The sequence below is a fragment of the Manis pentadactyla genome, chromosome 8 (genome assembly GCF_030020395.1).
Source record: "Manis pentadactyla isolate mManPen7 chromosome 8, mManPen7.hap1, whole genome shotgun sequence".
Classification (NCBI taxonomy): Eukaryota; Metazoa; Chordata; class Mammalia; order Pholidota; family Manidae; genus Manis; species Manis pentadactyla.
This window is the reverse complement of record NC_080026.1, coordinates 99,888,148-99,909,963: the sequence shown is the minus strand read 5'-3', so window position 1 is coordinate 99,909,963 and position 21,816 is coordinate 99,888,148. Positions and strand designations below refer to the sequence as shown.

Genomic DNA, 21,816 nt, shown 5'->3' with positions numbered 1-21,816 from the left:
GCTTGGTCAGTGAGTGTACCGGGTGCCTGGGCTCTCGGGTGCAGCCTACTGGCAGCCTCTGCTGCTCGCAGATCAGCCTCCCTGGCATCCCACCACCATTCTCTCCCGGCCAGCTCTCTCCCAGGCACCCATAGCCACTCTCCTTGCTCACCAAGGACCACTTCTCTGCTCCACACTCTCTGCAGTAGCAGCAGTTCTCCTTTAGGGCCTGGGAGGCATTGTGTTTGGAAAAACCTCCTACATGACTCAGCACAGGCGGTACACCCTCTCATTTAAGAGTCACTTGTCTAGCTCCCCGAGCTTGGCTCTCAGGGCGCTCACCCACCACCAACACCTTCTTGTCCACCCTACCCCTGCCCCACTTTACCCAGGTTGACAGCCCAGAGGTGGTTTAGGCTAGTGGTTAAGAGCTTTGGCTTTGGGGCCAGACAGACCTGAGATTAGAGCCCGGCTCTGCCTCTTAGTCATTCTAAGACAGACACATTTCCCAACCTGGACTTGAGATTCCTCAGTGATAAAACAGGGATTATAAGAGCAGCACACTGCCTGGTACATAGCAAGTGCTTAGAGCGTGTTACCCAATTAGGGTAGTAGTTAGCACTGCCACGATGTTCCTGTGATTGTGACAGTCGTGATAAAGACAGGAGGTTTCCTCCTGCCTGCGTGTATGCTTGCACTCATAGTGTCCCTTCAGCTTAGGGAAACCTCTGCTCTGCCCCTCCTCCTCACCAGAATCCCCCTCGCTTAGCTTCTTCCATGCAGCCTCCTCTGCTCTCCGGACCCCACTTTGAGCTTACCCTTCCCACAAACACATGCACATTATCCATGTTTCATATAATGCCTGGGTTCAGCCTGGTATTTCTGTTAGTTTCTTCTGCTTCAAGCTTGGTCTGTAACAAGATCCATTTTTCTGAGGTCCTCTTTGAAGTGCTTGCAACAGTCACAGATCCTGTGAGATCATCAGCTTGTCCTGGTTGTTCTTACACCACCTGGGGAAGGAAGGAGGGAGCAAAACACAAGTTCACCATTTGCCTCATTCCGAGTGGCCCTTCCCTAGAGAGGGCTCCATAGTCACCTAGTGAACAAAGCATCCTTGAGTAATACTTACCTTTATGGAGAGCAGCAGCATGCAGACAGGCAAGCATATTGTTGTGCATCTCATTCATCTCATGTCCTGACGTGTTTTCCTGCCCCTTTAACTTCAGGAATGTGGGCCCCCTGCCTCAGGGTAGCCCAGCATCACTAGTTGGAAGAGGCCTTAGAACTTTAGTGCTTGACCTGTTCTGAGACACAGACCCTTTAGAAATTGGACAAGAGTTCGACTCTACCCCCAGAAGACTAATGTGTATCCATTCCCAATTTTAATACAAATCCAGGTGTTGGTGATCCAGCAGATAAGCATCTATCTCTCCATAGATGACATCAATCCTGTCTCCCCACCAGGTAGAAATGCCTGCCCCAGCGTCCCCACAGACAGTGACTTCCAGCCATGCTATCTCATCACAACCCAAGGCAGCCCACACTCTATCACTAGAGAGCTGTCACCGTTAGGATAGTTTGCCTTGTACAAAACCTAGTCCTTGACTCTCTCCCTGTTGGTCCCTGATTTCTAATCTCTGGTACATAACAGTAAGTCCGCAGCCTCTTCCATGTGCCTCTTGAGAGGCAGTTGTTACGTCACTCTTGAGTAACTGCTCTTGCGAAGACCTGGTTTCCAGATTCTTGCCAGTCCTCCTGCCCTCCTGGATGGCCTTCAGTGCCAATATGTTCTCATGAAGTTCTGTCGGTGGGACTGCAAGTGACAGCTGGCCTTCCTCCTGTTCCTGGTGTTAGTTAAAACTAACTAATTGGATTTAGATTTCCTCCCTGACTGCTTCAGGTGGCAGTGAGGTGCCCATTGCCGGGAGACAGGGAAGCCGAGAAAGAGAATTCCTGTGGGCAGAGACCCAGACTGGAAAACCTCTAGTAGGATTCCTTCTCCCCAACTCCATTGCTGTATCCTCATGGGCAGGACCACAGGAACTTCCTCTTGAGGCAGGGCAGTAGCTATTCAGACATTTCTTTCTTAACTTTGTTCCCCTTCTCATTAAGTTACATTTAGCAAATTCTGCTTGTAACATACATCATCAATCACACAACCTTCCAATCCCAAGAAAATTCAGTAAGCAGGAGTAAGACACAAGCTGACCATTCTAACCTTTGATCTTTGAATATCTGATAACTTGCATAGTTCTTCTATTGAGTAAGTTGTGACAGCATAGCACTTCTATCAAATGGAGTTAATACAAAGGCAGTAGAAGTTCACTACAAAAATGTTAAATGTGAAAAAGGAAGCAGAAAGGTTCTAATTCCATTTACCTAAAGACAGCACTGTTAACACCTTGATAAACTTCCATTTTCCTCTCTTCTAGATGTACATTTCCTCTTAAATGAGATCATATCATACACATCCATATTTCCTTTACCAATATTTTGTGAACACCATTCATGACAATAGCTGCACATCTGTAGTGTCATTTTTTTAAATGGCTTCATAGTTTTCTGTGTATGGATATACCATAATTTTACTTAGCCAGTAACCTGTAGGTTATTTCCATTTTTTTTCTATTAAGATCAGCTTTATTAAATATCCTTATAGCTGAATCTTTGTGTGAATTTCCAAAATCATACCCTTTGGAAGAATTAAGAAAGTGGAATTATTGTCTTTAATAATTGGAATAAAAGGCGTGCATCTTTTAGGGCTCTTGTAACATAGCATGTTATTAACAGAAGTCTCTGTCATCACTTACACTTAACTTGAGTTAAGTGGGAGATAGGTTAGAAAGCATGGAGAAGTAGACCCGTGCCCACGCTATAGAAAATGAACATGTATCTCCATTCCTTTCCTCCCTTCCATAGGAAAACTTGAATCCCTTAGTAGTTCTGAATTTATTTAAACAAATCCCAGCTGAAGATGTCCCTCTACTTCTGATGAACCCAGAAGCTGGAAAGCCCTCCGATTTGATTCTCACACGACTTCTAGTGCCCCCATTGTGTATCAGGCCTTCTGTCGTGAGTGATTTGAAGTCAGGCACCAATGAAGATGATCTGACAATGAAATTGACAGAAATCATTTTCCTAAATGATGTCATTAAAAAGGTCAGTGCTTCCCATTGGCATTTCGAGGCCCTAAGTTTCGGAGCATATCTTTGCAAACGCTTCAGATCAAGAAAAATTGACCAGACTTGTTTCTGTTCATTCTCTTCTCCTTTTTAGCATCGGATATCAGGAGCTAAGACCCAGATGATCATGGAAGACTGGGATTTCTTACAGCTGCAGTGTGCCCTCTACATTAACAGCGAGCTCTCAGGCATACCCCTCAACATGGCACCTAAGAAATGGACCAGGGGTTTTGTCCAGCGCCTGAAGGGGAAACAGGGTACATTTCCAAATAATGTGCAGGAGACAGTCATCTACTGCCTTTTCTTGGAGTGTGTGTCCATCTTATCTGTTGGTGATCACAGACTTCCCTTGGTCTTTCTGGCCGTATTACCCCAAACAGCACATGTGCCATGAAGACCAGTGACACCTTTTTATTTATTTAGGTCGATTCAGAGGCAATCTCTCAGGAAAGAGAGTGGATTTTTCTGGCAGAACAGTCATCTCACCTGACCCCAACCTCCGGATTGATGAGGTAGCTGTGCCAGTTCATGTGGCCAAAATTCTAACTTTTCCTGAGAAAGTAAGTACCATTCAGTTGCTTGGTTCTTTGTTTTAAATCCAGTCTTTTACATTATATTTTGAAATTCCAAACAACAGACAATGGAAAGTCCCCAGTAACCCACCCAACCCATAGTTTGGTGTGTGTGAGCATGTGTATTTTTCCAGTTTGTTTCATACATGCATCATCATATATTATAAAACAAATACAACCATAATTATGTCTGGCTTTATATGTATATATACATTAAACATAATGTTTTGTAACTTGTTTTTCCAAGTAATATCATCTTTGACATCTCTCTCTATTCATACTTCATGTTTTAAAGTTAACTGAGGAATACCATACATAGTTAATTTTCTTGGGACGGATTATTATTTTTAAAACCTTAGAATCACTAAATCAAATACTTAAATGTTTTAAAGCTGTTGATGCAGAACCAGAAAGGCCATCTCACTTTACACTCAGTTCACACTCATTGTGAGTGTAAAGTGGTTTGGTTTGGTTTTTTAACTGAGGTGTAGAAACTCCAAGGCCTGAGAGCAGGAAGATGTTGATCGGCTTGGCTTTGTCCTTGAGATCCAAAATTAGCCCAAGTCATAGATGCTCTGGTGAAGTTTGTGTAAAGTGTCCTCAGTTGAGTTACTAATGATCCAGAGTTTCCTTCTCTGAGATGGTGTCCATGAGGCTCCCATCCAAGTGGCTGCAGGATGTGACAGTGCAGACCAGGGCCCATGGTGCTGCTGTCACAGGTTTTAAACCTTAGAACATGTGGTAAATTCCTTGCAGATGGAACTGTCACCTTGTTTAGGGATAACAGAATGTGCTGTGAAGTCCCTCCAGGTCAGTCGAGGCCACTCATTTTAGAGATGGGGAAACCAAAGGCCAGTAAAGAACTTTGTCCTGTCACCCAGTGAGTAGTGACTGAGTTCAGACTGGTACCCGTGCCAGTCCATTGTTACACTCAAGACCCCATGCAGCAGGATGTTCCTCTCTTTCTCTCCTTCACATGAGGGAAGTAGAGACTGAGACACAATTCAGTATCTCATTGTAATTTTACTATGGTCCTGCAGGTGAACAAAGCAAACATCAGCTTTCTGAGGAAACTGGTCCGTAATGGCCCTGAAGTTCACCCTGGAGCCAATTTCATTCAGCAGAGACATACACAGATGAAAAGGTAATGCTTTCCCAATCTAGTTGGATGTAACTACCTTATCATGACCAAGTTTACTGTCACCATACTCAGCCATAGAATGGAGTCCAAAATATAGGGTTTATGACATCTTACTAAGTGGAAAATACTTGTTTAAATTGCAGAGAGCCTAGCTATGTCATTTGCTTTGTTAGCTCACTGCATATACACAAAGTGTTCATTTGTTCCCTATTGTTTAACGTTGTTGGATCTAGGTAGACAACACACATTGGGATTGAAATCAGGTAATTTTCTGTGTCACCTGGGCTCTTGGGTTTACATGGTATTCTCATAACCCAGGATGCATTCATTTTGCCAACTCTGGCTTTTCACAGTGAGATGAACTGATTACCAGTGCCTCTTTGTCTCATAAGAAACATGAGATAAAACCATCAACAGGGCCTTGTGGGAGCAGCTGATTTATTACTGTATTTGTGATTCTAAGACACAGTCTTTTTACATCTTGACATTTCTAAAATTAAGATGTGTTTTACAATCAATCTGTCATAGTTTAATTGCTGGATTATAGAAGCATCTTAGATCCAATGAAATTAGATTATTTTAGGGACTGGATCCTGATCCATAGAGGGAGAAACTTGGTGAGGGAACTTTGTTCTCACAGATGATGTTTGTTATTATATGTTAAGGTTTTTGAAATACGGAAATAGGGAAAAGATGGCTCAGGAGCTCAAGTACGGGGACATTGTAGAAAGACACCTCATAGATGGAGATGTGGTGCTGTTCAATCGGCAGCCCTCGCTGCACAAGTTGAGCATTATGGCGCATCTGGTGAGTGTGAGATTTCTACTTTTATTTTTTGGGGGTGGAAATTTGCTGTGTGTGCAATGCTGAATTCCAGACATCTAAAATTAAAATTGCCAGTAATCTCAAATTTTCATAACTTTATTTTTCCTCTCTTCCACTTTTTAGTTTGAGTGAAACTTTTAAATTTCAAGCTTCCCTTCAGTGTTCTTAATATTTATAATGTAATATTCATATACAACAGTAAAACAGGAAGTACTTGAAAATCAGTATGAAAGTGACTAGCATGATTTCAGTTGGAAACAAAAGTATATACACATGTGTATGCACAAACTTCAGTAAAGTAGATATGGCAGAAAATGAACTTGATTTAACTTAGCATATTAATTAAGGAACTAAAATACATAAAAGATTTTTCTTCGCAATAGTGCTCCAACTAAGACCTTAAACCATATTTTTTTTGGTAGCTCTTTTTTCTAGAGATTTAAAATGGAAATGAGATACAACTTTAATTTGTTCAATATTCATAAATTCTTCTACCTGCAAAACTGTTAAATCCATGAGCATTTGCTAATGGTGTTTAAACAGGCTCTTAAGGTAGTGTTTTTCTAGATTCAAATTTCGATAGTTTAGGAAGACATTACATCAGTCACTTCATTTACTGGTGAAAATACCAAAAAAGCACTTTTGATTATAGGGATTTAGGATGCAAACAAAAGCTTGTCCTTTCTGGAAATTTTTGCTTGGCTTTGGCATGTTTTAAAACAGAAATTTTCTTGCTTGAGAATTTTCAAATATGCCCCGAAGTAGAAAGAATACTGTGATGAGCACACACATTCCCATTCTCTATTCAGTAATTTTCAAGATTTTGCCACCGTTTTCTCTCCCTTTTTCCTTTGATGAGCCCAGTGCCATGTCTTTTTCCATATGTATTCAGTTTATTTCTGTAAAACACACAACCACAGTGTCATTATCACACCTCACAAAATAGTTTTTCCTTAATATTGTCCAGTACCCTGTCCATATTCCAATTTCCCCAAGAGAAAATCTTTTTGCAGGTAGTTTGTTCAAATCAGGATGTAGAGTCTATGTATTACATTTAGTTGATGCATGTCTTCAGTCTCTGTTGATCTAAATAGCCCTCCCCTTTCTAATTTCAATGTCATTGTTGGAAAAAACCAGGTCATTTGTCCTGAGAATGTTCCCTGTTCTCAGTTTGAATGTGTGTAGCATTAAATGTTTCTTCATTCTTTCTGTAAACTGGAAGTCAGCTCTCAAAGCATGACCAGATTCGGTTCAACTTTTGGGCAAAAATAACTCATGTAAGTGCTGCTGGCTGCTTCCTCTTGCTTTGTTTCAGGAGACACATGCTGTCTCGCTGCCCCACTAAGAAAGTTAGGAATTCAGGTGCTTCAGCCTGGTGCCTCCCTTCTTGAAAGGTTCCTTATCAACCTTTTTTCTAATGGTGTCATCCATTTATAATCATTGCCTATAGTATTTCATTGGGGCTGCAAAATGGTGATTTTCTAACTTATCATTCCTTTCACGTTTAATACCTAGCATTCTTGTAATAGAGAACTTTCCCTTGTTAACTAAGGCTATTCACATACCCAGAAATAGAATTCATAAAGGAAAGGCAACATAAATGCCTAATCCTTTCTCCCTTATGTCAGCTTGGGGAGTAAAAAGTTGGCACACAGTTTCTTCTAGCTAGGTTGATTTGGGTTTATTTATTAGTTATGCCTTTCCCTTTTTCAGTGTCATTGTAAACTCATGGGTTTTTATTTAGTCAGTGTGTTTTAATCAACTTTCGCCATTAATCCTTTGACATCATTGGCCAGTGGAAGCCCCTTCATGTGACACCTTCCTATGTTGGTGTTTACCTCATAGTATTAAATTCATTTCATTGTTTTTATCTAATAAAGTTACATGAATGAGTCCACAAGTGACATCTATCACATGACAGAATGTACTGGAAATGTATTTCCTTATGTAAAAGTGTCCAGTTCTCCAAGAAGCCATTTTTTAATGTTTTTAAACTAAGAAGCCTTAGAATAAATGACTCGAAGTCCTTCTGTTTTGTTTTGTGTTCCACAGGCCAGGGTCAAGCCCCACCGGACCTTTAGATTTAATGAGTGTGTCTGTACACCCTACAATGCGGATTTTGATGGCGATGAAATGAACCTTCATCTTCCTCAAACAGAAGAAGCTAAAGCAGAGGCCCTTGTTCTGATGGGGGTATGTAGGGTGTACAGCCTCACTTCTGTCTAACAGCTCCTTGGTAGGAGGCGAAGGGGTTGATGACTTGTTTGAGAACACCCCATACTATGTAAGTGAGTTGTGTCTGTAACAGGTGGGGAGCTGAATGGAGTAGGTATCTTCTGACCTGTAAATTGGGTTCCTAAGGAAAAAAATATATATATGAGCACCAGTTAGTGAAAAGGTAAGACAAGGATATAGCAATACCGTGACTGTTGAGTATCATGGGAAAACATGTTCTGTATAAGTAGATTTTCTTTGAAAGATTTGTTAAATACCAGTATATTTTATTGGACATTCTGAATGGAAACCTTTCTAAAGTATATTATATGCTTTGTCTTCTAAACAGCACACTATACATAATCATTTTGTAATGACTCTTATCACTGTTTTATTTTGCAACAATTAAGGTGTGCCCATTAGATGCTGTGAGAGGTCAGTGATGAGTAAAGCAGACACCTGCTCTTAAGGAGCTTACAGTTGAGCTCTAATTGTTGCTCACTCCTGAACCCAGCCATAACACAGTGGTACATGGGACTTACTTTGCGGGGCTCTTCCCTCCTAAATCTAGTGGCCCCAAACCATTGAGTTTTTAGAGCTTGGGTTTTTCTTTTTTCCAGCATTCTGATTGTCTGTATTATGAACTGATATGTCTTGTGGCTCTAAGTGTTCTTACCTCCAAAGACAGTTTTTACCCTTCTGATATGGTACTTTTAATCTGTTCTGGTTTAAAGTGTTAGGGTTGAGTCTAAAGTAAACATAATTAAGTTCTACAAGCAAATCTGTTGAACTCCGTAGGATTTGGTGGGGACAGGAAGGAGGGGCTGCGTTTGTGGCCCTCGCCTGGGATCTTCATGCCTGAAGTTGACATACCTTTTCTGATAAAGTATTTAATGTATCATGTATTTTGTGTACTTACTTAATTCTAAGAAATTCATGGGGCTAAAACAGACTATGGTCTTCAGTTTTTTAAAACATTGCTTCTTATTTATTCAAACATTGTAGCACGGTTGTAGTCATGGTTTATAATGCGTTTTTTCTACTTAATATATATAAATACCCTATTTGTTATAGAGTCTTCATAATTATTGGTTAAAATGGCCTTGCAGTATGTCACCAAGCTAACACACCCTGATTCGTCTACACTCCGTTGTTGAGAATTGCATAGCATTTTCCTTGTTTTGCAATGAGGACAAATCCTGCACGGGCCATCTTTGGGCATTCGGAGTCTTTCTTCTTTTGAGTTATTTCTTCAGACTGAACAACCTTTTAAAATGGTTTAGTTGATACTTACTGAGCACCTGCTATGTGTGAAACACTCTTCTAGCAGTGAATACAAAAGTCACAGTTCTTGCTGTCATCCTATTTGAGTGAAGAGAGATGAAGAATAAACAAATATAAAATATGTCAGGTGGTGATAAGTGCTAGGAAGAAATGAATAAAGCAGGGTAAGAAAAAAAGAGAATGAGAAGGGTCTTGTTTTCTCTAGGATAGTTTAGGAGAGCCACTAGAAAGGTAATACTGGAGCTGAGTTCTGGAAGCAGTGATAACGTAAGTGGGGTAACTATCAGCAAACAATCCAGGCAGAGGAGCAGCAGGTGCCAAGTCCCCGTGGTACACTCATACCTGCAGTAACAAGAACCTAGCCTGTTTTCTTCTAAGCCTCAATGTTTGTAGCAGTTGTGGTGAGTGCTGTGCTGGGTATTGGTGGGTAGCGAGAGAGAAGGTGGTTGATGGTTCAGTGGCCAGTGGAGGCTGGGGACCATGACGAGTTCTTGTTCTGTGCTCCCACAGTCGGTGCATAGATCATTCTTTCGACCTCACATCCTCATTTCTAGTAAGTGGTCCAGAGAAAATAATCAGTCTTGCTGACATTTTTTTCCTCTCCCTTTGACAGATGAAGGAACCAGGGTTAATGACAAAGCTGGGATTAAGACCCCTGGCCTCTATTTCTCAGCCTCATTTTTCTGCTCTTTATTAATGCCAGACAGCTTGAAGTTTTTGTGGTGCAGATCTTTGGACTGCATCATGCATCCAAGGATGGCTAGCTTAATTGTGTTCATTTTTCCTTCAGACTAAAGCAAATCTTGTAACCCCAAGGAATGGAGAACCACTAATTGCTGCTATTCAGGATTTTCTAACAGGTGAGTTTGTTAAATTCACTTGAAAGGAGACTGGGTCTTGATTCTCATTCACAGTGATTTATGTGATGACTTGAAAAGCTATTTAATTGCCAGTGTTAAATTCTGTTGTTTGTTTACTAAGTTTGATTGTGAACCCACTTGAGAGATTTTGTATTAGTTGGTTATTCATTATATCAATAATTTATTGAGTTTCTACCATACACTAGACATTTTTCTCATTTTTCTAAGCGCCAGAGATGGGACAGTGAGGAAAATGAAGTACGTTTACTTGTGGAGCTTAGATTCTAGTTAGAGGAGAAAGCCGATAAATAGCTGTATGTTTAACTTAGTTATAATCTATTTTAAAACTGAAACCATGTGATGTTTCTCACAATTTCATTGCTTTTCTTTGCGTTGTGTTTTAACATTCTTAGGTGCCTATCTCCTCACTCTTAAGGACACTTTCTTTGACCGAGCCAAGGCTTGCCAAATCATTGCTTCCATATTGGTCGGCAAGGATGAGAAAATTAAAGTTCGCCTCCCACCACCCACCATATTAAAGGTTTGTGCAGGAACAAGGTGTGTACACACACGTGGACTTAATGTACCTGTGCTGCTGCTGAGTTTGCATGTGAACTACAGTCTTACTTGATGAAGGGTGATGGGGAGACCAGGCTCAGCCAGCTGATGCTCTGGCTTCCTCTCGTCCTTCAGCCTGTCACCCTGTGGACGGGAAAGCAGATCTTCAGTGTCATCCTCAGACCTAGTGATGACAACCCAGTGAGGGCCAACCTCCGAACCAAGGGCAAACAGTACTGTGGCAAAGGAGAAGATCTCTGTGTCAATGACTCCTGTGAGTTAAAGCAGTCGGGGGTGGTGCAGCAGGGTGGGGATGGGGAGAGGGTGCAGAAAAGCAGGTGGCCAATGACCACCTCCACTTAACAAGCAAATCCAATGTTCCTCTAAGGGCTTACTAGGAAGTTTATTCTTCAGGGAAATGTAGCTGTGGTTTCTCTTCTCAGGTGTGATTTCTAAAAGTTTGAGATAATCTAGATACATGACCCAGTGATTAGAATATTCTCCAAATGTGTTCTGTCTTAAGTGACTAGTTTCTGTCAGTTATAATGAAAGGCAGTTTCTTTTATTCTGCCCTTTTTTTTTGCAATCAACAAGGATCTCATTATTTAAGGCATATAATTTATTGTTTTATGTCTAAAATGTGTCCATTGTCTAAAAGTGTGACTAAAAAGTGTAACTGAAAGACTTTTTTTACCTGCCTCTCCTGGTCAACAGGTTTTGTGTTTTTTTTGGTATCATTAATCTACAATTACATGAAGGACATTATGTTTACTAGGCTCCCCCCTTCACCAAGTCCCCCCCCACATACCCCTTCACAGTCACTGTCCATCAGTGTAGTAAGATGCTGTAAAATCACTACTTGTCTTCTCTGTGTTGCACAGCCCTCCCCATGCCCCACACACACTATGCATGCTAATCGTAATGCCCCCTTTCTTTTTCCCCACCCTTATCCCTCCCTTTCCCTTTGGTAACTGTTAGTCCATTCTTGGGTTCTGTGATTCTGCTGCTGGTCAACAGGTTTTTTAATAACATGAAGATCAGGTACAGCTGAGAAGATTTAAGTGCCTCATTTAAAGCCATCTAGAATCAGACTAGTTCAACCCAAACTATGGTCCACAGAACAATGCCATTCAGCTAGCATTTACTCTTGGGCATGAACTCCATAGTTCATCCTAGACTGCAAACAAGCAGTTCCCCATCATGTTACTTCAAGTGCACTGGTTCGGAATGGGCTTTGCTAGCAAGGCCTGATGACAAGAAATGGACCCCCAGGCTCTGAAATGCAGAGCCTCTCTGATGGTTGGGATATCTACTGTCTTGTCATGAAGAGTAAATGTCTTAAAGGGCACTGGTTTTCTTCAGTATTATAACCATTCCTTTGAAAATATGCTCTCTGTTCTTTTCAACATTTGGCTTCTTGTTTTAGATTGTGTTTCATTCCTTTCTAAATAGAAATTTCATTTTGTTGTTGTATAGGCTAATCATGATGGTGCCCGTGTTAGTTGTCAATATCATGGGTGAATAGCAAAGTGCTGTACAAAACACTTGGCTATACGGTTTCCATCTGATGCTCAAAATAATCCTCTGACATAAATGACAAGTACTTGATATTGTCATCTATAGTTCATGATGTGGAGAATGTGGATTTAATAATACACTTTAGAATTAGGACTATAAGGAAACTTAGCTGCATCTTTCATGTTTTCTAAAAGTCCCTCTATTTCTCTTTTTTTCCCTTCAAAAAAAAAATATAGTTAAAGAGAATTTCTATTTGCTCTGCTTTAACTTTCAACCAGGAAACATAATTTCTCAGACACCTCAAATTCATTTTGGAATGAAGCCAATTAATAAATACTAAATTAATTGTCTGTTTAAATGCGTAACATTGTTATCCTTTCAGACGTTACTATCCAGAACAGCAATTTGATGAGTGGCAGCATGGACAAAGGAACACTGGGATCAGGATCCAAAAACAATATTTTTTACATTTTGCTGCGAGACTGGGGGCAGAATGAAGCTGCCGATGCAATGTCACGGCTTGCAAGGCTGGCTCCTGTCTACCTCTGTAAGTGTCTCAGCGTCCTCATTTTATTGCTGTAATTGTTGGGGCTTTAGGAGTTTATGTTATTTTGTTCTTTTACTGTCATTTCATCCCCCCCAACCACACACATACACACAGAGAAGAGGAGACTTATTCTAGGCTAAATCATTTTCACTTTCCTTAATGAAATTAACCTGATACTGATTCAGTCTCAAAATCTACAGTAGCTCTCTACTGCCTATCGGATGGGGTCATTCTATAGGGCCCTTCATGGAATGCTTCCATGGTACCTGTACACCTACTGTAGCCCTGTGGGCCTTCCATGATTCAGCCCTACCAGGTTACTCAGTGTTTTCCTACTATCCGTGCACTGTTCTATTTCTTTTGTGTGTACAGGCTTTGAGCATGCTATGGGTCAAGAAATTTTTGCATTACTGTGAAAACATCTTTATTCACCACATGTACTTGATTTATTCTTTGCCTAGGTATAGAATTCTAGATTGAAAATTATTATCCTTCAGAATTTTGAAGGTATTGCTATACTCTGTTCTAGCCTTCAGACTTGCTATTAAGGTGTATTTCTATTCTTATTCCCAAATTTTTATATTTGAATTCTCTCTTCATTCTGGGAGCTTTGACAATCCTTTCTTTGTTTTATTGTGTGTTAAGAGTTCACAATGGTACACCCTCAGTATGGGTCTTTTTCATTCATTGTGCTGTGCTGGGCATTCTATATAAACTCTTAATCTGCGACTATGTGTCCTTCAGTCATGGACATTTTCTAGTTTACTATTATTTTTTGATAGTTTCCACTCCTTAACTTTCTCCACTCTTTCTTTTTGGAATTTCTATTAATTGTATAGTAGAGCTCCTGGACTGATTCTCTGATTTCTTGTCTTGTTTCCCTGTTTTCCATTTCTCTGTTTCTGGATTCACTCTATCTTTCAAAGTGTATTCTTCTACTGATTTTTAATTTTTACTGTCATATATTTGATTTCCAACCATATTTTTCATTGTTCTTTATTTGAAGGTAGTTCTTTTTTTTTTTCTTAAGACTTTTTTGTCCTTGATCCCCAGATACATGTTTAGAGAGAATATTTTCCATAGTGTTATTTTATTTACTCCATGAGTTTATTCTTTCCTGATAGTTTCATTTTTCTGTGCACTTGTTGTCCTGTCTTTTATGTTGAAAACTTCCTCAAATGTCTGGCAGTCTCTGGCAATCCATTCATATTTTAGGAGTGAGGCACTAAAATACTGGAAGTGGGGCTTATTGGTTGATTGATCGCTCAGTTCTGTGACTGAACTGGAAGCCAGCTTTTTAATTGAGGAACTATATCAAATACTCCTGTCAGTATAATGCTTTGCTCTAGGGAGGCTTGGTTTCTCCAAAGGCATATCTTCCAATCTCAGTCTCCCACCCAAAGACTGGGATCTGGCTGCCGGGATTTGGAAAGCTGGGCAGGGAAAGGGGCTGAGGAATCTCAGCCATGGAATATACAGACTTCCCCTCAGTGCCCTGGTTTCCAGTCATCCCCATCTGTCTATACCTAGTATCCCCCAGTCCAGAGCCTCTCTTAATTCCATTTATTTTGGAGTAAACTCCTGTCTCCCACAGAGGTAAGGGCATAGGGGCTCATTCCTCTAAGACTTTTCACCACGTTTCCCTGTTTCCCGCAGTTACATCATCTCCAGCATCTGCAGAAGCTAGAGATCTAGTTTGAGCTGTCTTTGGGCCATCCCAGGCTCCTTGGTGCTCATTTCCACAGTCACTTTTAGGTATCCCCTTCCCCACCCTACTAAGTGTCAAGCACCTCCCATCCTCCTGTTCTCTACATTTATTAGTGTTAGGATCATTGATGGGGCATAGTTCCCTCAAAGGGGGCTTACGTTTGTTTCTTATTCTCTGTGTTTTAGAATGATTTCTGAAGACAGAGGTGGAGAGAAGAAAGGTCTTTAAGATGCCATCTTAGAACAAGAAGTCAGATGGCTCGCTTTCCATCACTTGCTTTTGAAGGCTGCTCTTCAGTATTTAATGCCAGTGTGCTTTCTGTTACAATTAGCTGGGGACATTAGTTGCTCCCTTCTATTGTTGTAAGGCCTCTGACAGATCTCAATGAGTCTTAGTCATTTTTGTATAACTCCCTAGGAAGTGATACAGTAAAGTCTTACTTAATTGAATTGTGACAGATTCTCTGAACATGTAAACTTGTTTCCATGTAGTAGGTCGACTAATATCTATGGCTCTCTCTTTCTGCTCTACCTGCCAACTGTCCTACAGCAAACCGTGGATTCTCAATTGGGATTGGTGATGTCACACCCGGCCAAGGGCTGCTAAAGGCCAAGTACGAGTTGCTGAATGCTGGCTACAAAAAATGTGACGAGTACATCGAAGCCCTAAATACAGGCAAGCTGCAGCAGCAGCCTGGTTGCACTGCAGAAGAGACTCTGGAGGTGAGTCTGGCTGTTTGGGTCATTTTCATAGGGTTGTGCTGTTAGGCATGAAGAAAAGGCAGCAGAGAGGAGTGGGAGGTAAAGGCAGTTGCTTTAGCCCTTGTCAGCCCTGTGCTGCTTGTGAGTCTTCTCATTTGCTTAATGAGGAGAGGGCTTTCAGTCAGATCCTTTCCATCCCTTCGAGCTTCTGTGCTGTGGGTGGTGAGAGCATGGCCACCTGTTCTTTTAGCCACAGAGGGCTGCTCCTGGCCCAGCGTCACACTTAGGCCCCTTCTTTAAAAAAGTACTTCTTCCCTATTTGCAGCATCCTTTGAATAGGGACTGGCACCATAGCTCTTTGAATGGATGGTCTTTGAAAGATACTTGGATACAGAGAGGGAAAACTCATGTCTGAGAGTTACATACCAGTAGACTGCCACCCTCAACATTTAAGGCTAGGTTAGCTCAGAACTTCACCAGCAAGCGTCGTCCTACATTCTCTCCGAAGCAGCCCAGGTCAGCTGTCTGACCACACAGGGTTTTGCCTGGCTCTCTTCTGCCCCGACTGGAGCCCATGTCTCAGAGATTTAACTTAAACTCAAGTGTGGGAGAAAGGATAAACAGTAAGAAATTCTCTGATGAAATGAATCTTTGAAGCAGGGAGAAAGCCAAGCTGTGTGAAGTATTCACCATTAGCTCGTTCTTAATTTCACTGAGTCTTAACAAAAGAGACGGATTTGTTGTTTCTCCCTGGGGCCTACCTAGAAAACCACTTGAGGCCTCAGCAGCCATTTTTAGTGGGACCATGACTCCTAACTGATGTGAGCATCCTAAGTTGTCTGTTGGGGAATGACAACTTGTGGATGAGCTCATGAACTAGAATGTTCTGTAGAGTCACCTCATCGCATACATAACTTGGAGAAATTCAAATGTGTGCTTCGCAAGATAACGAAAGACAAATTTTATAAATAGTACAGGCTTTCACTACATACTATAAGTCATATACTTCATATATTTATTTAGGCATATATGTGTGTATATTCCCAATAATACTTACACAGGTGTATTGTTATACACAAAGTGCTGTGCATTCTATTTTATGGGCTGTTTAAAGGATTTTTATTACTAATCATTTCAACCTTAACACACTGATTTTAGAACCTTGTGGAATATATGAGTCTTTGCAGATAGGGCATCCTGGTCCTCTAAGGCTCTAAAACGTTTATCTATTGGAAATCTGATATCTTATGTTTTTTTCAAATTTCATAAGATGTCAGACTGAGCATTTGCAGTCAGCAGAGCCAGTGAGGAAGACCCCGCCACACGTCTCCCTTTCTTCCACTAGGCTTTGATCCTGAAGGAGCTGTCTGTGATCCGCGATCACGCTGGCACTGCCTGCCTCCGAGAGCTGGATAAGAGCAACAGCCCCCTCACCATGGCTCTGTGTGGCTCTAAAGGTGAGTGTCCTGCTCTCCGGCCACTGCTGTCACTCTGGTCTCCATGTGGGCTGGCTGGTTTTGTTCCAGAGATTATAAGAGTCATGACTTCAGACCTTTCGTTTAACAAGGGCATATCTTTTTAAGATACATTTATAAAGAGAAAGAGAACTATTTGCATTTTTGGAAGTTTAACTTCTCTGAAGGAACTTGTTCATAATGTGTGTGGAATTTTTAATTCAAAGGTGCTTTAAGCCAACTTGGTCTTATTAATAAAAAAAAAAAAAACTAAGAATTTTTTAAATACTGTATTTAGTGATGTGGCCAAATGCTCTAATTTCATAATTACCAAGACCTAAGAGCATTAGGTTTCATGGTACTGCACTCACATTTCATACTTCCATGCTTCTCCTATTTCTATAAATGATTTTAACAGAGTAAAGTCTAATTCTAACTTTGCTGACTTCCACCCCAGTATTCTATTTCCTGCTCCTGGTACGTACCCCCCTTTTTCGTTCCTGTCTTTGCTTCCCACTGCTCTACTCACTTGGAATACCTCCCTACACCCTTTTTATGTCCAAATCTTAATGTCCTCTGAAAGTCCAGCCTATATGCTGCTGTCTTGCAGACTCACCCGGAAGTCTTTCCTCTGACTCTGAAGTGCTCATGTGCTCCTGAGCACCTCTGCACCTCACTCTGCCTTTCTTGGGTTACTGACAGCTCTACCCCATGATGTTTCCAACACTGTCCTTTACCAGAGTCTCTGTGCCTTTACCACAGCATAAGGGGCTCTGCTAGTTTTGTTCCTCTTTTATCCCACAGATCTGCTTGCACTTGAATTAAGGTTATTTAGGCAAATGAATGTTACATTCCTGACCTGTTTCCCCAGGTTCCTTCATTAACATATCACAGATGATTGCCTGTGTGGGACAGCAAGCCATCAGTGGCTCTCGAGTGCCAGATGGCTTTGAAAACAGGTCCTTGCCTCACTTTGAAAAACACTCAAAGGTAAGCAGTAGTGGCTCAGGCGAAGCCCTAAAGGATGACCAGCAGTAGTGCAGAAGAGAGTAATTGAAGCTCTGTGGCTGCCAACTAAGCAACTCCTGGAGGTGGTATAAAAGTGGGGCCACTGCTCAGAGGTATCCCCTCTTTCACCCAAACTGAGTCATGTAGAAGGAGCCTTGTTAAACTTGTAGCCGTAAAACTTGGACCAATGCCCTCTTGTATATTTTCTCTCCAAGGGGGAGGATTTCAGGTTCCCATCCAGTTTACCCTAAGTGATCAAAATGTATAGTTCACTCATATATGAGTTCAATCTGTATGCTTGTTTTGGGGGCATTTACATAAAATTATAAGGATTTTTAAATAGTGATAGTATGAACCACACTAAAATGACCAGGAAATTACAGATTCTCTCTGGAATTGTCAAAGTCAGTTTTTAAATGACTTCTGGGTTCCATTGACCTTTGTGGACTGGGTGCTAATGTAAGCTGGGAAGGAGAAAAAGAAAATCTATACTGGGATTTCTCTGGGATTCAGAGGTAGACAACTGTTTTATCTACAGTAGAGTAGATTTAATCGCTCAGTAAATTCTGGATTTGGAGTCAGTTGTTACTCCCATTAAAGCATAGATGCCCCAGCTGCTCCTGCCCTGTGGAGCTACAGGATTTCTGTCCAGCCCTCCTGGGAAGATAGGACTACTGTACTGAGAGTAGATATTCTCTGTAACAGATAGCCCCAGGAACAATTCAGGTTTTCTGCCTGAGCTCAGAATTCACTAGAGGCCCAGCAGCCAGGTAGTCACTGGAGTGGTGCCTGCCTGTGTACCAGCTCTCAGCTCAGAGTTCTGAGTAGCCTGACTAAGGAAAGGCCAGGGGAGTCCAGACTTCTCAGTCCCTGAACCAGTGCTCGACTGCAGGAGAGCTGTGCTTGCCTAGAAATGCCTATGTGTACACCAGCTGCTGCTTAAACAAGGGTTTAACAAGGGAAGCAAGAGGTTGGCCTTTCCATCTAGACTGTCCTCGAAGGAACACAGACCTATCCAGATAAAGACCATTTGACTGTTTCACATTGTGTTTATATATGTGTGTTTTTCTTAAAAGTTTTATTGAGACACATTCATAATATCCATCATAATATCCATCCATTTAAAGTGTAGAGTTGAGTGACTCAGTTGTGTGACCATCACCACACTCTAATTTTAGAACATTTTCAATGCCCTAAAATGAAACCCCAAGAACATTAGCAAGAAATGGTTATGAATGTTTGTAAGTTTATAAGGTCTATAACTGGGGAGGCCTGACCCACAGGAAGAATGTCCTGAAGGAGTCATTTCCCATGGAATGGGCAAGCTGTTGCCATCAGCAGGGTGCCCTCTGAGGTCTTTAACTTCTTGCCTATACTAAGGATAATAGGCCAAGCTTCAGTTTCCCTCACCTGCTCCTCTTGCTTGCTACTAACACCAACTACAGCCCTGGCTCAGACTTCCCCCTCCTTGTCTCTAGTAAAGATGGTTTGTGCCAAATTATTTCTCCTTTAAGAATGGACATAGAACAGTAACTGTGAAGGGGTATGTGGGGGGGGCTTGGTGAAGGGGGGAGCCTAGTAAACATAATGTCCTTCATGTAATTGTAGATTAATGATACCAAAATTTTAAAAAATTAAAAAATAAAAGAATGGACATAGAAAGCCTCCCACTTCATGAGAGTGCATTGGCCAGGTATTTATAGTCTAAAGGTGGGGCGTTTTCTGATTTCAATAGGTTTTGGAATTGTGGACCTTGAAGTTTTCTTGTTTGATTTTTCATTTTCCGTACCTCTCTTTAGCTCCCAGCTGCCAAAGGCTTTGTGGCTAATAGCTTTTATTCCGGTTTGACACCAACCGAGTTTTTCTTCCACACAATGGCTGGCCGGGAAGGTCTAGTCGACACAGCTGTAAAGACAGCTGAAACAGGATATATGCAGGTAACTTGAAGAAATGTAGGCCATAAGCAGTGGAGCAAGACAGGGCACTGCAGAGTTTGGCTACTAAATGTTTGCATATTTTGTACATGAACTATAATGTATTTGGTCTTGGTATTTAAAAGGAAAAAATGAGAAATGCAGGTGCCCTAGAAAGAAACAACTTAAAAAGGTATATGTTCCAAACTGTCCTGTGTACCTCAATCAAGACAAGTCAGAACCACATGTACCAAAGCTCATGGTATTATAGGAGAACATGGACTGGCAGTGCTTTCTGGGACACGTCACTGAACATTGCTGAGCCTCTGTTTCCTCATACCTGAAGATGGAGTGACAGTGCCTACCTCCTGATTATTGAGAGGACTCCACTTCTCACTTTGCAGCTATTCATGTAACTCATAACCAGTATCATCCTAATTAACTCCAAGAACCTATTCTAGTGCCCACAGGGGCGTTTGGACACTGGGAGGGATCGCTCTTTCTCCATTGTATGTACAATTCTGGGATAATAGGCTCAAGAGGACAGGGCTGAACTAGAGGGTGTCCCTTGCTCTGCTTCCCAGACTGCCACCAAAGTACCACTAATGGCAGAGGAGTGAAAACCCACCCCTACCTTTGTTCTTTCATAAGACCACAAGGGAAGGACTTCTTTTCAGTCTCTAATTTTCATCTCTACTCTGTATTCCATAATCAATGTTTTTTGAAATTTTTTTCCATGTTTTTATGTACTTAGAACACCTGATAAAGTTAACACTTTATTTTTTGGCCCTGAACTTGCTATGGCTTTTTGTATGGCCCTTTGTACGCTGGGAGACAGGACTGACCAATCAAAGATGTGAGTGATTGGGCCAGAACAGACAGGGTTGATGAGGGTAAGAATGAACTTGAGTCAGTAGATACCTATTTCCGTAACCTCTTCTATACCTCTGGTGTCGTCACTGATACCTCCCTTTCAATCATCCTTTGACGGGAAATTGTCTTTTAGTTTGGGAGTGTGCTGCTTTCATCAAAAACCCAGCAGACTGAAGTGCTTGTACCACTCCTGCTAGAATGTCTTCTTTCTTCCCCCTCTACCTTTTTGAAGTAGAGAGTATATGACTTTCCCAGAGCAATGTGTTAACCTAGAACACATGAGTTCTGGCATGAGGGATTTTTGTTTTGAAGTTGCCTAGAGGAAGCTTGCTTTCTCTGTAGTTATTGAGCCACCACTACATTGCTGGCTGGAGTGTTCTGCGATAGAAGGTTCTTCATAAACTGATGTGAGAAACAGCTGCTGCCTGCTGGTTCACACACAGTGCCGTTCCTGTTCTCTTGTTTTCCCCTGTGTCCCAGAAGAGGGCCTGCACGTGATCCTCTGTAATTCATATTGAAGTCCACAGGAGTCCTGGATTAAGTTATGCTTAGAAATGCAAAGCTATTGCATTAATTTATACCTTTGGGAGAGGGAGCAGGAAGACAAAGCAGCCCAGGAAAGCAGTTAGTGATTGCAGAGTCCTTTGGGGGCAAGGGGTTTAAATTGCATATATTCTAAAACACACTGAAGTACTAGAGGTTGGAGCATATTCTAAATCCCACTGCACAGGCTAGAGAGGCACTCTTGGGCTTGTTCTTGGGGTTGGGGACTCTAAGGAACTGCCAATACAATGTTTTTATATGATTTAAGTGCTAGTGACCTTGAAACTTAAGAGTTGCAGATCTCATCTGTGCACATGTGACTAGCCTTCTCAAAATAGCTGAGCTTTTGTTTCCTCTCCTTTTCTTTTAGAGAAGGCTTGTAAAGTCCCTTGAAGATCTTTGTTCACAATATGACTTGACAGTCCGAAGCTCTACAGGTGATATTATCCAGTTCATTTATGGGGGAGATGGCTTGGATCCTGCAGCTATGGAGGGAAAAGATGAACCTTTGGAGTTTAAAAGGGTTCTGGACAACATCAAAGTAAGATTTAGCATTATATCTGAGGTTAGAGTATTTTCGAGGCTTTTCTTTAGAATGTAGGTACCCTTTGGCATATCACACACAGTTAATGTTTCAGTTACCTCTACCCAACCACTGGATTAGTATTTTTCTTTTTGTGTCACTGCACATTATTTTCCCAAGTATTGAAGGGAAAAACACTCTTCAATTTCAGTCTAGTATTTGTTCAGGCAAATGCCAATAGAAGAGGGCTTTGGTGTCTCTCTGTCTAGTAAAGTGTATTAGAGGCCAGTATTAAAAGTCCTGGATGTTGTGAAGCAGGCACATTTCACATACTTAACTGGGGATATAATTTAGAACAAATCATTTTGGAAGGTAGTTCTACAGCACTGATCTGAATTTAAAGGTGAGTAGGT

General features: G+C 41.3%; 1 protein-coding gene across 3 annotated transcripts in view; it reads left to right on the top strand.

Annotated features, from left to right (window-relative positions):
- The window catches only part of POLR3A (RNA polymerase III subunit A), a 41,599-nt gene that overhangs the window by 6,161 nt on the left and 13,622 nt on the right, over positions 1–21,816 (top strand). For all 3 annotated transcript variants that reach the window (XM_036928700.2, XM_036928701.2, XM_036928702.2), the window contains 15 exons: positions 2,899–3,138; positions 3,256–3,418; positions 3,585–3,721; positions 4,774–4,877; positions 5,540–5,681; positions 7,752–7,892; positions 9,988–10,057; positions 10,471–10,598; positions 10,751–10,889; positions 12,516–12,680; positions 14,938–15,110; positions 16,435–16,546; positions 17,415–17,533; positions 19,351–19,488; positions 21,251–21,421. In XM_036928700.2, coding sequence (XP_036784595.2) covers positions 2,899–3,138; positions 3,256–3,418; positions 3,585–3,721; positions 4,774–4,877; positions 5,540–5,681; positions 7,752–7,892; positions 9,988–10,057; positions 10,471–10,598; positions 10,751–10,889; positions 12,516–12,680; positions 14,938–15,110; positions 16,435–16,546; positions 17,415–17,533; positions 19,351–19,488; positions 21,251–21,421 — 2,142 coding nt within the window. The remainder of the gene's footprint in view (positions 1–2,898; positions 3,139–3,255; positions 3,419–3,584; positions 3,722–4,773; positions 4,878–5,539; positions 5,682–7,751; positions 7,893–9,987; positions 10,058–10,470; positions 10,599–10,750; positions 10,890–12,515; positions 12,681–14,937; positions 15,111–16,434; positions 16,547–17,414; positions 17,534–19,350; positions 19,489–21,250; positions 21,422–21,816) is intronic.